This window comes from Sinohyriopsis cumingii, chromosome 6, assembly GCF_028554795.1.
Source record: "Sinohyriopsis cumingii isolate HCF-2022 chromosome 6, ASM2855479v2, whole genome shotgun sequence".
In the NCBI taxonomy this organism is placed as follows: domain Eukaryota; kingdom Metazoa; phylum Mollusca; class Bivalvia; order Unionida; family Unionidae; genus Sinohyriopsis; species Sinohyriopsis cumingii.
Window position 1 is genome coordinate 121,993,139 of NC_142966.1, and position 18,163 is coordinate 122,011,301.

Sequence of the window (18,163 nt, forward strand, 5' to 3'; positions counted from 1 at the left end):
GATGGTGGAGGAGCATGAATCATAAAAGCCTGAAAGGCCTTATACCAGTATGCTGTGTACCAAGTTTAGCTGAATCTTGACAGGCAGTTCAGACACATGATGAATGGCTATATACCAGGGGTCTCAAACACATGGCCTGTGGGTCACATGCATCCCACCAAGCTGTATCCTGCGGTCTGCAAAATGATTGACATCACAAGATATCATGAGAGATAACAATGGTGGTGCAGCCCTTGGGCCATCAAAAATGCCCTCATGTGGCCCTCAGGGTGGTTTGAGTTTGAGACCCCTGCTATATATCATAAGTTCACTTGATCTCAAGGCCAGATGAGCTAACAATAAGAGGACAACAAATTATTGATTTCATTAATGGATTAATGAATTTAAGGGTATAAGAAAAATATGGCAACATTGTTTCAAATGCATCTTCTGACTGTCACAGTACTATTTGTTCATCTCTTGCTTGCTCTTTCTCTCTCCAAACAATCCATTTTTTCTATAGGAATACTGTAGGTACAAGATACAATTAAATACATTTGAAAGACACTGAACTTATAATGTCTCAAAATTATATCTCAGACACTGAGTTAAGTGGGATGTGAAAACCCTAACTGATACACCTAAATATATCTGCACTTTGTTAAAATGTTTCTTTCTATAACTAAATAATAATAATAATAATAATGTAATAATAATAATAATTGAAGGCTGATCATAACAGGAGTAGTTTTGCAAACATCACCCATGAAATATGCTGTATCTGGGGGCAAATCAAAAGAACAGAAATTGCTGATCTAGGGATTTACAAGGACATAAGTGTCCATAAATCACAGTGTTTCTAATAAATCAAGTTCAAGTTTTTCTCTCAGTGTAAGACATTAGCAGCTATATACATCAATAATACATTGGCACAATCATTCACGTATATATGCTTGATTGCCAAGTTACTTTCATTCTGTATGAAATCAATTTCCTGAACACAAACTCATATAGAGGGTGCTGGTTATGTCTGAATACAAACTGATACAGACAGGGCTGGCTAAATCTGTATAAAAATTGATACAGACAGGGCTGGCTATGTCTGAATACAAACTGATACAGACAGGGCTGGCTAAATATGATAAAAATTGATACAGACAGGGCTGCCTATGCCTGAATACAAACTGATATAGACAGGGCTGGCTATGTCTGAATACAAACTGATATAGACAGGGCTGGCTATGCCTGAATACAAACTGATATAGACAGGGCTTGCTGTGTCTGAATACAAACTGATATAGACATAACTATGTCTGAATGCAAAGTGATATAGACATGACTGGCTTTGTCTGAATCTGAATACAAACTGCTATGGATGTAGCTGACTATGCCTGAATACAGACTAATACATGTATAGACAGGGCTGGCTATGTCTGAATACAGACTGGTATACATGGAGCTGGCTATGTCTGAATACAAACTGATATAGACAGGGCTTGCTATGTGTGAATACAAACTGATAAAATATAATTTAGACGTAACTATGAATACAAAATAATATAGACAGGGCTGTCTATGTCTGAATACAAAATGATATGGACATGACTGGCAATGTCTGAATACAAACTGCTATAGATGTAGCTATGTCTGAATACAAAATGATATAGACAGGGCTGGCTATGTCTGAGTACAAACTGATTTACACAGGGCTGGCAATGTCTGAATACAAACTGGTATAGATGGAGCTGGCTATGTCTGAATACAAAATGATATAGACAGGGCTTTCTATGTCTGAATACAAACTGATAATAGATGTGACTATGAATACAAAATGATATAGACAGGGCTTGCTATGTCTGAAGGCAAACTGATATAGACATAGCTGACTATGTCTGAATACAAACTGGTATGGAGGGAGCTGGCTATATCTGTATACAGACTGGTCTAGAGAAGGCTGGCTATGTCTGAATACAAAGTGGCTATATCTGTATACAAATATATTCATATGTTCCTGAGAAGCATCTACATGCATAAAGCATATCCATATCAATTAACAAGAGAGTAGGTGAAATAAGGTACAGTATATTGAGGTTGCAACAGATAGCCAGCCAAAAGTACACTCTAGTATGAAAGTTAGGTCACACTGACCTATTTTAGGCATGGTTGAGTTATCCTCCTTGAGATGCATAAACATGCCAGTTTTGTAAGTGAGGTGAAATACTGTGAAAAAAATTCATAGGAAAGCCAGTTTTCATGGATTTTGTTCCTTTTACAAACCAATAAATTAAAGGCATAACAAATAATGATCCTTAAGTCAAAACAACAGCACCTCATCCTTAAACCATGAATTTATGTCAATTCAACAGCATCTCATCCTTAAATCATGAATATATGTCAATTCAGCAGCACCTCATCCTTAAATCATGAATTTATGTCAGTTCAACAGCACCTCATCCATAAACTATGAATTTATGTCAATTCAACAGCACCTCATCCTTAAACCATGAATTTATGTCAAAACAACAGCACCTCATCCTTAAACCATGAATTTATGTCAATTCAACAGCACCTCATCCTTAAATCATGAATTTATGTCAAAACGACAGCACCTCATCCTTAAACCATGAATTTATGTCAATTCAACAGCATCTCATCCTTAAACCATGAATTTATGTCAATTCAACAGCACTTCATCCATAAATCATGAATTTATGTCAATTCAACAGCACCTCATCCTTAAACCATGAATTTATGTCAGTTCAACAGCACCTCATCCATAAACCATGAATTTATGTCAATTCAACAGCATCTCATCCTTAAACCATGAATTTATGTCAAAACAACAGCACCTCATCCTTAAACCATGAATTTATGGCAATTCAACAGCACCTCATCCTTAAATCATGAATTTAGGTCAAAACAACAGCACCTCATCCTTTAGGCCGATAAATCAGCCCTTCACCCGTTACGATCTTGATGTTGGGGTTAGGGGCTGATTTCATGTATTCATTGAACTCTGCAATTATCAGCAGACACTTTTGGCTGCACAAATATGTGTATATTTCACACACTTACCGGTATTTTTCGCGGCTGTTGAGCTCCCGTCGGCTGAAGAGTTCATTTTGCGATATGTACAGCATATTTCCGAATCAAATCCTACGTTTGACAACTTGTAAATCCAAGCAGAATAACACAACCCTAAAATACCGTTGACATTTAAGTTTCGTGATCACCATACTATACAGAGCAACCAATCCGATGCGACTTCCGCTCGTTCGCTCATTCGAAACACTCGGTACGTTTGGTCATGTGACTCGGTTGTTATGCTGGAAAGCGCTAAAGTATGATGGACGAAATGATTGCGGGTGTTCTTGACGAATTGGGCTGTGACGTGAGATTAAAGGTGGAACAACAAGAAGCATTATTAAAATTAGTTGAGGGAAAGCATGTTATTGCTTTTTTACCCACCGGCTTCGGGAAAAGCCTGATATATACTCTTTTCCCTATCATCAAGAGAAAGGTAACGTGAATTTAGGAAATGTTGATAAAATGACATTGCTCTTTATTGAGGTAGGAGTTATTTGTATGTGAGAATAGTGATAATCGATTGGGCGAGCTGTGTTGGTGATACTAATAATATTTATTTGTGTTTTAGGCCACTAACCCAAGATACATATCCATACATCATGTGGTACAAAAAAGATGTCATAGTGCGTAACAAAAGAACATCTTAGTTATAAGAAGTAATATACATAAAAGTAATAATTATTGCATTTTACAGATATAAGTTATATAGCTATATACTGCACAGTATTCAAACAAGGGGATTTAAGTGTGACCATAAAAGCTGTGGAGCAAGATTTGTGATGATCTAAAGTATTATGTAGCAGGAGTCATTGATAAAATTATTATGATTATTATTGACAGTATGACATTATCATTTTTTGGATTGATAGGATTAATATGAAGTTATAATAATTTCTTTTGTCCTTTTCATAGTTTTGATATTTAAATCTTGCCAGTATTCATTGGAAAGTGTTGGATGGATACACTGATTTATGGAATGTTAGACAGAATCTTACTGATTATGCCGTTTCTCTTGGAGACCTAATATGGGATGTTTTGATTCATATAAATTATGAATGCCTGTCTACATTATAAAACATAATTACCACACAATTCATGAAAATTCTTTATCAATCTTCATAGCAGTGTTAAATGACAGTATTCTTTTGTTTTATTCTTATTAATGAATATAATAAATTATTCAAGTATGTGTTTTTGTCTAGAAAATTTAAATAATGAAACATGCATTCAGTAAGAACACATTGACAACATATAAAGATGATCACATAACAGTTTCTGTATATTGTCATTGTGATAAGGCTATTACTGGTGCATGGAAGCCAAAAATATTAAATGTGACATTGTATAAAAAAATGATAAGTACAATTCAGAAAATATTTTTTTAAACATGCATGAAATAATAGTTTTTCTGTTCTTTTGATCTTCAGTTGACCGGTAAGCACCAAACAGTGCTGGTTATATCACCACTACGGGCCTTGATGTTAGACCAACAGGCAATAATGAAGACACACAGCATCAAAGCCCAATGCATTATAAAAGACATGCCAAAGGAATCCATTCAAGGTAATTTTCCATTGACAGTCATGCATATATAAAACAGTGTGTGTAAAAGAAAATGATTTATTAAAATTTGGCACAAAAATTTATGCAAACCAATTAATAACTTTCCACAAAGTATCTAATATACTAAGAGATTTATGATGGTGTTGATTTCTGTTCTTGTCCTTATTACATACCAATCAAGGTAATACAAATAATTATTGAAAGAAATAAATCAACTGTTATATTTAGCATGGGATATTGTGATCATACACTAATGGTAGACTATCTTTATACAAGAAACCTTAAGTTATTTTGGTGCAAGAAGTAGTTTCTTCATTCAGATCTGTATTTATCTTAAACATAACCTGTTTTATATTTTTGTTATTCTTTTACAAAGACAAGTTGTAGAACAAATCTATTACACAATAATAAAGTAAAAACTGTTAATGTAGGAAAAGGATAGTAATCAAATTTCACATTTCTACAGATATCAAAGATGGAAATGTAGATGTTATTCTGGCCAGTCCAGAGGCTATCATGAAGAAGGAATGGTTACAGATTGTACATCAAGAACCTTTGTGGTCACAGCTATGTCTCCTTGCTTTTGATGAGGCTCACTGCATTTCACAATGGTGATTATTATATTCTTTATACTAAAATTTATTGTACAACATAATAGAATACTGTGTAACATCTGGCACAGAGTCTGTCTTTCGTTTATAGGAGTTAAATACAATATTGTCCCTGTTTCCATGCAGTAAAATTCTGTTATTTAAAGACTTTGATGTGTGTATTTCAAATCAGATAAAATAGCTCTCTAAATTCAAATGAGACATTATGAAAATAATAATGCAGTAAACAAATACTACCTCTGAATCTGAATCATACAAAAATTGCATGTACTCATGTAGCTCTTAGTGCCTTGGGTCATTTACTTCAAGTTCAGTACAATCATTCTTATAGCAAGTTTAATTATTCCATAACAGGGGACTTGACTTTAGACCGGAGTATAGAAAAGTGGCTGAGCTGGTGACTCATTTCCAACACATTCCATCTCTTCTCCTTACTGCCACAGCAACAGAAAAAGTGGAGAAGGATTTGAGGACTCTACTTGCACTTCCTACTGGGGACACACATACCATTGCCAGACTTCCAGACCGGTACCTCATTCTTTTATTTAACATCTGTTCTATGATTTTTATGACCATTCACTTTCACTTATATTTTAAGTATTTTGTTTGTCTGTTTATTACTATTTCAAGAAATATGTAAATTATTGTACAAACCTGTCTCTAGCTGTATTTGCCTGAAATAAACCCCAACACCACAGTAAAACTATACATTGGTTGTGGATATTCATAACATTACGCACATCTTACCGACCTATTCACATGCTATTAAACTTTTATCCGATAAAGAACTGACATACAAATACAAACAACTACTAGCAGTGGTAAGTGCAAGAATCAAGGGATACTTGAGTAGAAATAGGGTTAACACATTATTTAGTTTTGTTTTGTTTGAAACAAATAGGGGAAATGTAAGTTGTTATAGCATAACTTCTATAATATTCAACACATACTCCCATAGTGGTGATACACACACCCTTCTCCACTGATGAAAACCTCTTATATTCAAGCAAGGTACAAATTTCATTCTCTTCATTCTACATACATATTTTACCTATCTAAACTTGCCACCTCTCTTATCAACCATTTGCTGTCTGCTTAAAGTGACTGCACTTTTTGCAATGCAGTGTTCAGTTTTCGTGTGATGAATTCCAACAAATTATAAATAGTGATCATGGGCTTTCTGTCAGATAAATATGAGCATTTAAACAGACACAAAAAATTATTGAATAAAACGTAAGGTGAAACAAAATGTCCTGACTTGTATTTGTTTCTTGTGCAACATAACACTAGTATTAAAAAAGTGTTTCTCTTTCAGACCTAATATCTACATACATATGGAGAAGTGCTCAGAGAAGTATGAGGAAGTGCTTGCATGGTTGCCACATCATGTCATGTCCAGGAAGGAGAAGTCCCAGAAGATAGTTGTCTATTGCCAAAGCATGAGGGATTGCCAGAACATTTTTATGTGGCTCATGGAAGACTTGGCAGAGAATGCATACAAGGATAAACAGTCAGCTTCCAATAATCGTCTAGTTGAGATGTTCCACAGCAGGACAGATAACGAATCAGTGACTAGAATTCTGCAAGATTTTGTGAAGCTGCAGGGTTCCATCCGAGTTCTTATATCTACCGTTGCCTTTGGTATAGGAATTCAGGTTGAGGATATAGATGTTGTAGTACATTGGGGGGTTGAAAATTCAGTTCTCTCCTATTGGCAAGAAGTTGGAAGATGTTCTAGGGATGGGCGTAAAGGACTTGGATTATGTTACATATTTCCTAGGTCTCTTAGCCGCTGTTCAGATGAATATATGAAGAAGCTTTGTAACACATCTGACTGTCTGAGACGTTGTGTGCTGGAACAATTCCTTCTCTCCAACATGGACCAATCATCTTTACCATCGTCCAGAATGTGTACTCAAGAGGATTGTGATTGGTGTGAATGTAAAGCCTGTATGTGTTGTGTTAACTGCATGTACAGATGTGGATGTGCGGGAAAACCTGTGAATGTCATTGATCGGTTGTAGAGTTCTGGTTGAAATACATATTAACAGATTGGAATGTGCACTATGTGTAATTCAGTGAAACATTACAGTATTCAAGGCTCTCTAACCTAATTTAGAACAAATTACTACATAAGATTGGTTTAAAGTTATCTGCTGATATATATATATATATATATATATATATATATATATATATAGTAATGCAGGAAACAAATACTAACAATGAGTCATACAAAAATTGCATGTACCGGTACTCATGTACAGTAACATGTATATATTATATTACCATTTTAAGTGGATTTTGATGTAACTCATTGATGTTTCAGCACATACTGGGCTATACAACACTGAAACTACCAGAAGATGAAAAATGCATAGAAATTTGATTGGCATATCATCACATTCAAGGCTTACTACATGAACTGGTGACTAACAAGTGGACTGCACATAATTCATTGACACATCATTCTGTTGGAAACAAGCTGACATTTAAGAAAAAGCTGATTAGAAGTACATGTTTAAAAAATGCCTAGCCATGTGCTCCACTTTCCATTCCAGACTTCCCAGACATTATTTAAATGACACGTCAACATATCATGGCTGTAAAATCCCATATATTACAGTGGATTTGGACTGTATTAAATTCAATAACACATCAGCACATTCTATGCTAAATAACCTAATGTAAACTATATATTACATGTACTTGTAAATAACAAATATATATTTGGTTTACAGTCAGTCACAGATACATCAATACATTTGTTAGCAATATATTGCATATTGTTATTTATGTTAATGAGAGACTACCTGTCCAAACGCATCAAAATTTATTGGCATCCATCACAGATAACAATTATCTGTTAAAGAACTAAATGAAAATATCTCATTTGAATTATAGTATTAATTAAATAAACTGTATGACATATTTTTATTATTTACAAATAGTTAATTCAAGATATTATAGTTCAAGTCTGTTATCTTTATTTATTGATCTAAATAATAATTATTAAAATATCACAATTGTGTTGATAGTTTTTATAGGAATTGGGCAGTTCTTAAAACCATACAAAACTTTAATCAACATTTTATCTTTCTTTCTTTTCAAGCATCAATTGATACCTTTCACTACTGTTTATTTTTCTAAAAAAATATATGTATCTGAAATTTACTGTCAAAGGTTACAAATAACATTGAGAGAGAGAGAGAGAGAGAGAGAGAGAGATGTTTATGATATGGAATCTGCATAGGCATTATGATTTAGGGTCAACATTGTTTAATGAGATTTTCCTAATGTTGGGTGTCATACTGATTATTAAGTGAATATTTAATTATTTAATTATTAATTTCACTACTATAGAATAAATAAAGAAAAAGTGGCAACACTTTTTGTAAACAAGTGCTGTAATTTTTTTATATTCTTGTTTTGAATCTCTAAAATTGGATTTAAATGCACCATTATTGGGACCCTTATAACTTGGAAGTTTGTCATTTCACCTTGCTAATCACAGTAGAACAAGCATAACATATATATGCACTTCTGTCTGGAGTAAATGTTAGCCCCAAATGATCATGTAGCACATCTTGAGCTGTTTCTGTCTGTCTCTTCAGTTTTCCATGTAAATGAACTTTGTTGGATCGATTTGCGCCCAGGTGAACACCACAAAGCGAGCATGTATTTTCCGCCATTGTCTAATTTTTTGCATTCATTTCGTTCTAATCACGCGTTAACTTAACTGTACGAGAATGGTACTACAAAGGATGTTTCTTACCTGTCTTGTTCGGAGTCTGCTTGAATCACGTGATAGTCACATTCACGTTGCTACAGCCGAGTCACATGACCAAACGTACCGAGTGTTTCGAATGAGCGAACGAGCGGAAGTCGCATCGGATTGGTTGCTCTGTGTAGTATGGTGATCACGAAACTTAAATGTCAACGGTATTTTAGGGTTGTGTTATTCTGCTTGGATTTACAAGTTGTCAAACGTAGGATTTGATTCGGAAATATGCTGTACATATCGCAAAATGAACTCTTCAGCCGACGGGAGCTCAACAGCCGCGAAAAATACCGGTAAGTGTGTGAAATATACACATATTTGTGCAGCCAAAAGTGTCTGCTGATAATTGCAGAGTTCAATGAATACATGAAATCAGCCCCTAACCCCAACATCAAGATCGTAACGGGTGAAGGGCTGATTTATCGGCCTACTCATCCTTAAATCATGAATTTGTCAATTCAACATCACTTCATCCTTAAACCATGAATTTATGGCAATTCAACAGCACCTCATCCTTAAACCATGAATTTATGTCAATTCAACATCACTTCATCCTTAAACCATGAATTTATGGCAATTCAACAGCACCTCATCCTTAAATCATGAATTTGTCAATTCAACATCACTTCATCCTTAAACCATGAATTTATGGCAATTCAACAGCACCTCATCCTTAAACCATGAATTTATGTCAATTCAACAGTACCCTGTCTTTAAACCACGATTTTAAGTACTTATAAAACTGTTATTCTTCATGTCATTATGTAAATTGATACCCATGAGAAAAAAAATCATTAGGGTCTAAATTATTGATATCATAATGAACAAAAAGCTGACAATAAAACACTTCACTGAAACATGATATATAGGTCTAGTTCAGTTACACTGTTTAAAATGCATCCATTTATTAATGTTATCTAGTGTAGGTGAAACAGAGTCCAAGGCTTTGAGGGTGAAATGAATGGAAAGATAAAAATTCAGTTCACTAAAGTGTGAAATTTTCAGAGACCTAGTTTCTGAATCACTGAATTACTATCCATATTATGTGTCCACATACCAATTTTCATAATTGAAAATGAAATATTGTCCAGTAAAAAAGTATAACAAGTGGGTCCAGGTTAGCAAGTAAAACAAGTGGGTCCAGGATATCAAGTATACCATGTGGGTCCAGGATATAAATTACACCAAGTGAGTCCAGGATATCAAGTATAACAAGTGGGTCCAGGATATCAAGTATACCATGTGGGTCCAGGATATAAATTACACCAAGTGATTCCAGGATATCAAGTATAACAAGTGGGTCCGGGATATCAAGTATACCATGTGGGTCCAGGATATAAATTACACCAAGTGAGTCCAGGATATCAAGTATCACAAGTGGGTCCAGGATATCAAGTATACCATGTGGGTCCAGGATATAAATTACACCAAGTGATTCCAGGATATCAAGTATAACAAGTGGGTCTGATATTGCTCACCGGTCTTACATAAATTAACAACTGCCTATATTTCAATAAGCAAGCCAACATAGTATTGTAAGAACACTGGGAAACAATCCTGCAACTTTCTATCATGTCAAATTTATTCCAGAGGCAAAATCAAAAGCCACTCAGATGAAAGATCACCTCATTGGTATGAATGGATCTCACCCATTATGAACATCCTAATGACACAAACCCATATTCCAAATTTCATCACAATCAGATAAGAAAGGTTGCCACCCAAGTAATAACAAGCTCAAACAGAAGCATGATTAATATGTGGACCCATGATCAAGCTCCTTTGGGACTGTAATAATATAAGTGTACCGATGTATTCCAAGTTTGTTACAAATCAGATCAGATACAGTGGTAACACATTAACCAAACTTTTGATCATATAAACCCATATTCCAAGTCTGATTGAAATTATAGTAAAAGTCACATGGGTCATTTATGCACATTTACTCATTTTAAATTAAATAAAAAACTTCTTTTAAAATTTAACACTAATTTTCTTAGCCAAAGTCTATTAAATCCTGATTACTGAATGCTCTGCACCTTAATTGTCATCAGGAAACTTCCAGATGAAAATTACCAATCACTATATTCTTTTACAATGGTGGCAATGTATCAAAACTCAAGTCAAGAAAAGATCATGTCAGCTAGTGAATTGTCACTACACAGGGTAGTACAAATTTGTTTATCAATATGCAAAGCTTTCGTAGTGACATCACCGAACAGTACCACATTCAATCAGGATTGTAATGGATCACATCTTTAGGTTCATTTCATCCAAAGATGTCTGTGTACTTTAACATTGATTTTGCTGTATGCACAGCTTGGGGAGTATAAATAAAGGCCTTCCAAAGGAATAATAATAATAATAAAATAATAATAATAATAATAATAATAATAATGCTTTATTTAAAGAGGATGACTCATTAGTCAAGGACTATTCTCCCTTGAGGACCTCTTAAGGAGAGTATAACAATTCACATTATATAGATAGCAATAAATACTGTTTATTTAAACATGTTTAGTATTAAAGTACTAAATTTCATTTTCTATTAGAAACACATTACATGCTCATGATATCTCTTCTTAAATACTATAATATTTTCAGCACATTTTACATGTAGTGGAAGCTAATTGTTCCACAAAACTGTACCAGAGTATTGGAAGCTCTTGTTTAAATTGCTCCGTTCTTGGTTTTGGTGCTAGAAGGTTTCCATGTGATATTGGTCACAACTGGTATTGTGTTAAAAAAGGCCTGAAGATACTCTGGTGCAGTTCCATGTAGACATTTATATAAAAGAATGCCTTATGAAAATCTATCCTGTCATATTGGGAACCATTTGAGTTCTGTAAATAATGCTTTTGAGGGATGATCAATAGATGCATCTAAAATTATGTGTGCTGCTCAATTCTGAAGTTTATAAATCCTGTCAAGCTCAGATTTAGCACAGCTTCCCCATACACATGAACAATAATCCATTGTTGGAATTATATATGACTTGTAGTATAGAGTGCGAGTTTCCAAAAGTAAATATTTTTTAATTCTGCTGAGCTGGTAATTTTGAATTACATTGTTTTACAAAGTTTATCAATATGATCATCCCATAATAAATTATTTTCTACGGACACACCTACAGCTTTTCATGTTTGACAGTTTCTAACGGATGATTATTTATTGCAAGAGATAGTTTTGGGTTCCCTGACTTGTGTAGCTTTTGTGATGTCCCCAAGATCATACATTTTGTTTTACCTTCATTAATTTCCATCCTATTTTGTTGTGCCCAGTTTTGGACTCTAATAAGGTCTGAGTTTAATCTAATTTGGATAACTTCAGTATCAGAACTAGATGTATACAAGGCTGCATTGTCTGAAAACAAAAGAGGAGAGCTTGAGGGCCTAAAACTGAGCCTTGAGGGACCACTGAATGAATAGGGAAAGTTTGAGAGCTAATATTGCCAATACTTTGCTGAGACTTTTGGTTTAGGTATGATCTAAACCAGTTTGAAAAAGGATTGTTGAATCTGTTCAACTTTTGCAGCAGAATTTCATGATCAGTAAGATCAAAGACTTTCTTGAAGTCGAGGAAAATAATTCCAGTCATATGTCCATTATCCATTTCCTTAAGCCAAAGATCAATTAATTTAGTAAGTTCTGTTTGACATGAGTGGTACTTTCTAAATAATGATTGTGCTTTATGAATTAGAGAGTAAGTTTCAAAAAATGTATTGACCTGAATGGCTACATGCTTTTCAAATAAATTTGACAATACAGGTAGAATTGATATTGATCTGTAATTCCCTGGATCCTTCTTTTCTCTTTTCTTAAAGATAGGTGTAACCTTTGCACATTTCAATGTTTCTGGAAAATTACCACTCATTATATGTTATTACTGGTGCAGCAATTTTAAGAATTTGTGGACCAATACCATCCAATCCAAAGGGTTTATTAACATTCACCTTAATTAGCATATTAAAAACATCAGCTTCACTAACATTAGCTTAGTTGAAAAATAATCATCAGGAATGTTGGCTCTAAGAGCATGAAGTTCAATTGGGATGTTAGTCTGGTTCTGAATACTATTACTGGAGATGTTTATGAAGAAATTGTTGAACATTTCCACAATGTCTTGTTGCTATATCATCATTTTGCTTAAGTCTAGGGGGAAGACAACTGTTCCTGGGTGGGTTCAGCTCTTTTAGATGCTTCCACAACATATTGGTACTCTTACTTTCATCAATAGCCTATTTATAGTAGTTCTCTTTTGCCTTATCTATCAGGTGCTTAGCTTTATTCCTCCACGTTTTATAGTTTTTCATGTCTTTTTTTCTTGTAGAAATAATCTCTTAGGTGCCTAGCCTCATTGATCTCTCGGGTAATCTACTTGGCTGTAATTTGGTATTTAACCCTTTTTGCTTTACTGATGATATGTGATGCACAACTAGACCAAACTTTAAACTGGTCTTACAGCCAGGTGAACAGCTGATATGATACCACAACCTAATTGGTCTTCCATAAAGGTGAACAGCTGACAATATGTAATGCACAATAATACCACAAGCTTAAGTGGTCTTAGATCAAGATGAACAGCTGACAATATGTAATGTACAATTATACCACTAGCTTAATTGGTCTTCCATCAAGGTGAACAGCTGACAAATTGTAATGCACAATAATACCACAAGCTTAACTGGTCTTCCATCAAGGTGAACAGCTGACAATATGTAATGCACAATAATACCACAAGCTTAACTGGTCTTCCATCAAGGTGAACAGCTGAAAATATGTAATGCACAATCATTCCACAAGCTTAACTGGTCTTACATCAAGGTGAAGAGCTGACAATATGTAATGCACAATCATTCCACAAGCTTGATTCGTCCTACAGCCGGGTGAGCTAACAAATGGATAGCTGTTGATATTATAATCACCTAAGCATGAAATATAAGCAACATTGACCTAATAATTAAATGTATAAGTTACTTTTCTTGAAATGCATCCACATACTAAGTTTGATATGTAGGTGAAATAGGATCCAAGATATAGAGGTGATAATGAACAAAGAATCAAACAATTCAATATAAAAAGCATTATGTCCAAAAAGAATTTCCAGAAATTCAGGAAAAAGACCATTTCTTCTTTTTAAGGGCTGTTGTTGTTGTTGTAGGGTTTAATGCCATTTTCCAGCACATGATAGGCTATACATGATGGCCAGTATTAATGGTGGAGGAAGAAGCCGGGAAAACACCGGAAAGAACCATCGACCCACAAGAAGCTACCAGCAAGCTTTCTCACATACCCACATTGGCAGTATCCGAGACTCGAACCCACACAGACAGAGGTGAGACGGCAGTGATCCGTAATGGAGAGCACTTTAGACCACTCGGCCACTTGGGGCCCCTTTAAGGGCTGAATATTGAAACCATCTGGGATATTCTTCAGCATTGAGCTTGCAAATTAGCCAGAAATGCAGTCACTTTGGATGCAACATCTGTATCATTTTTATTTTAAGACAAAGAAGATACAATTAGAAGACATTTGTTAAGAACCTATCTTGATAGGATCATCCAATCAGGAGAACTAGTGACAATTTTCAACATGTTCATTGTTCATATCTGTGGTCATACCAGCACCATTTTCATTCAGGATGAATGTGTTTGCAAACTTTCATGGCAATCCTCCAAGTAGTTTAGGAGAAATGGTTATCACAAACTTGCACAAACAGATAGATGGGTATCAGAAGATGATAGGCAATGGACCATATACTAATCCTGTTGGCTCCCAAGGGCAGTAGAGCTACAAAAATGAACAAACAGATAAACTGCCAAATCCTCTGTTTTTGTTGCGGGTCTGTATGAAAACTTCCGCCCTGACTTTAACCAGATTCCAGGTGGAATTTTAAAGCAGATTTCCCTTAAAGCCTAGATTCCACTTATTATAAATTTTAGGTGGGTTCAGGGCGGATTCAGGGTGGAATACAGCCTGAAATATGCAAATTAGTCTGTTTATTACTAGGTGGAATTAGTTTATTCCACCTACTAGGCGGAATTAGTTTATTCCACCTACTAGGTGGAATGTGTTTATTCCCGCTACTAGGCGGAATCTGTTTATTCCGCTTATTTAGCCTAGATTCCCCTTATTATCACTTTTAGGCAAATTCAGGGTGGAATATTGCTTGAAATGACTGTTACTAGGTGGAATCTTTATTTCTGCCTAATTACATGGAAATACCTGCAGAAACCCCATCCAATAATGAAAATGTCAAGGCAGATTTCAGACGGGTTTTTTAAAGCATTTTCTGCCTAAACCATAAAAAATATACTTCAGATTTCTATTATGTATTAAACTGTCTAATGATTTTTAGATATTATTGGGAATCAATGATAAATATTCACAGTAATATTTAAAATGGATCATAAATTTTATTTTGACAGACATTATCAAATAAGATTTAGGTTTTACTTGTCCTAAGGGGCAATGCCATTTTCTTTCTTGCATACAAAATCTAATCCAACATGGCATCACATAGTATTTTTCATTTCACTTTAAAGCTTGTTGAGATTTCACACATATTTTGACCAAAACTTTCATTGAAATTATGTTGAGGTCTCAAATTTTTTTCACTAAAATTTTGATCATTATATAGTATTTTACTGAAGTTTTTTTTAAGTGTTTCAGACATTTCAGCAGGTTTCAAAGAAATAATGGATATGAATTAAACAGGACTTTATTAACCAAGGTGATATTTAAGTGTGCATGAAACAATTATACTGCTGTTGTAATTATATGACATCCAAGGCAAGAGAAATGGGAGTTAATACTAATAAAAATAATTATAATAATAATGACTTTACTTAGAGAAGGTAATTCAATTAGTTACATAACTAATCTACCTTGAGGCCTTCTATCTGATGTACAACATATACAGTATAATACAACATGATATGAAGTATCTGACACTAAATAATTAAGTGGTTTTAAAAATCAAAGTATCAAGCCTGGAACATATGCACAGGCATCTGTGAACACATTTAACATATATAAAATTTAAAATATTAATCTGCATATAAAAATTCAGCCGTGAAAATAATGCAAAATTACAGAAAAGCATCCATTTGAGACAATTTGATTATGAGAAGCAGTTAAGTTAGGTGCCTGTCTTATGTCATTTGTACTGTAGACTGGATTTTTGATTGCACAAACTATGATGCTGTTGTGGTCTCTCGAATTAGTCCTTGTTCCAAAAGCAGCAGTGACAAACGTTTATCATGATATAATAACTCTTAGTTTACTCTGAATTCCAACACACCAAGAATATTTTGATAATATATACAATAATGCCTCACGAGATTGAAAGTAGATTCTACTTTTCGGCCAAGAAAATTCCGCAAAGATATGACTATCTTTGATAGACATGGTTATCTGGCAACAATTCCCACCAGTGATCTACACGTTGTCCCTCCTTAAATTCTGAAGTTAATCAGTTTGGAGTTGTATATTACTTCGAAATCATCCCGATTGACGATTCAGTTCCTTGTCATATTTAGCACGTTAGCCGCTACTGTAAAGCTCTTTATGGCACAAAAAGCAAAATGCTTGTCCTGGCGTTCAGTTTTCATACAGATTGAGCAGTTATGTTCCCACCAAATTTGTGTTCAGGGTATTCTCACTGCCGCACATTTTTTCAAATGGTTATTCAATCTCTCGTCCCGCTCGAAAATTCGAATCGCCATGTTTAGTAAACATGCTCTTTCCCATCAGTTTCTGTTACGCGACGATTCATTGGGCAATTGCAAAATTTTGACCAATCAGAAAACTTTATACAACGATCCTCTGTTAAACAATAAACGGAACAAATACGTATTTGAAAGCTCGTTGTGGAATGGGACCGGATAGAGCATTATTTTAAAAAAAAAAAGTTTCGGAGACGATATTAAAAAATGGGTCCATATTGAGGAAATTCAGGTCAGGAGAAAAGCGAAATTATGTTTTAAAACGGAAAACAAGATGAAAACTTGTTTGAGGGCAGTTAAATCCAACTGAAATTAAACAAATATACAACAACAACAACAAGAAATTTGAAAAAGAAATTTAGCAAGGAAAGCTGTGGAAAGAAGTTATAAATTGTGCCCAAAATAAACAATAAAAATTTACAGCTATCAGAAACAGGAAATATAAATGCTGCTGAAAATCATTCAAATTGTACCAGAAACAATAAATGTTATTATATCTTATTGATATTTTTATTGAACTGTCATTGATATTACAATCACAAAATATCACTATATTTTCGGTCATTTAACTTTACAGAACACAAAAGCCAAGTCCTAATTATGCCTTCTTTAACTGATGTAAATGACTAAGTTCTTCATTCTGCCTAGATGTTGGTTAGAAAATAAACTAAGTCCAGATTCCTCCTTTCATATAATAGATGCCAGTGACTAAGTTCCTAATTCCACCTAGATGGTGGATAGAAAATCAACCAAGTCCAAAATTATGCCTAAAGATGTATTTATAGCAGGAATTTGACAAAAGTCCATCTTAGAGTTAGACGGACTCTTAGATGGATTCATCTTTGACTTATCAAATTTCCATGTCCGCCTTTGTATTAACCAGATTTTTAACATTTTAGGCAGATTCCGCCTGGATTCTGCTTAAGTTCCAGGTGGAATCTGCCTAATTATTTCGTACGGGGGTCTCAGCCTCAAGACAAAAAGGCAAACTTTGTTTGAAGTCCAGTGACAACTGTGTGACTTTTACAACAAGCATATATTATTATAGTAAATACATCACGAGGTAAATATCACCTAATTGATTTGAAAACTAATCTTGCTGATCAGAAAACTTAATTAAGATGTTGCTTTTATTACTACAAGCCACAATGAAATGATGAACCAGTGTGACTGCAATAACAAGTTTTCATTAGCAGTTTATCAGGCTTATGATGATTATATACACATTTTTGATTTTCTATCCCAATTTATCTTTCCACCTCACTATGACTCATTTGGTATTTCTTCTTTACATTTAAATTAGCCTGAAGTATCGTATGTGGTCACTTGTTATATCCAAATGCAGACCTCACATACCCTGATCTGCCATCGCATAATGTGTCTGTAGGAAAGATACATCATGAGGGTGGGGGTGGG

At 34.4% G+C, this 18,163-nt stretch overlaps 1 protein-coding gene across 1 annotated transcript; it reads left to right on the forward strand.

The window, feature by feature from the left end:
* The first annotated feature begins 3,319 nt into the window (after nt 1-3,319).
* LOC149797860 (uncharacterized) lies at nt 3,320-7,618 on the forward strand. The gene is made up of 5 exons (XM_089962879.1): nt 3,320-3,499; nt 4,494-4,629; nt 5,096-5,240; nt 5,595-5,768; nt 6,556-7,618. Exons 1-5 carry the CDS (start codon nt 3,323-3,325, stop codon nt 7,262-7,264), a joined length of 1,341 nt encoding a protein of 446 aa, XP_089819005.1. The 5' UTR covers nt 3,320-3,322; the 3' UTR covers nt 7,265-7,618.
* Nucleotides 7,619-18,163: the final 10,545 nt, after the last annotated feature.

What these genes read in the sequence shown, in the direction of transcription:
- LOC149797860 (XM_089962879.1), top strand. Translation starts at nt 3,323, where the DNA reads ATGATGGACGAAATGATTGCGGGTGTTCTTGACGAATTGGGCTGTGAC. An exon ending in TCCCTATCATCAAGAGAAAG is followed by an intron (nt 3,500 to 4,493) that starts GTAACGTGAATT and finishes TTTGATCTTCAG; the next exon opens with TTGACCGGTAAGCACCAAAC. An exon ending in ATTGCCAGACTTCCAGACCG is followed by an intron (nt 5,769 to 6,555) that starts GTACCTCATTCT and finishes TTTCTCTTTCAG; the next exon opens with ACCTAATATCTACATACATA.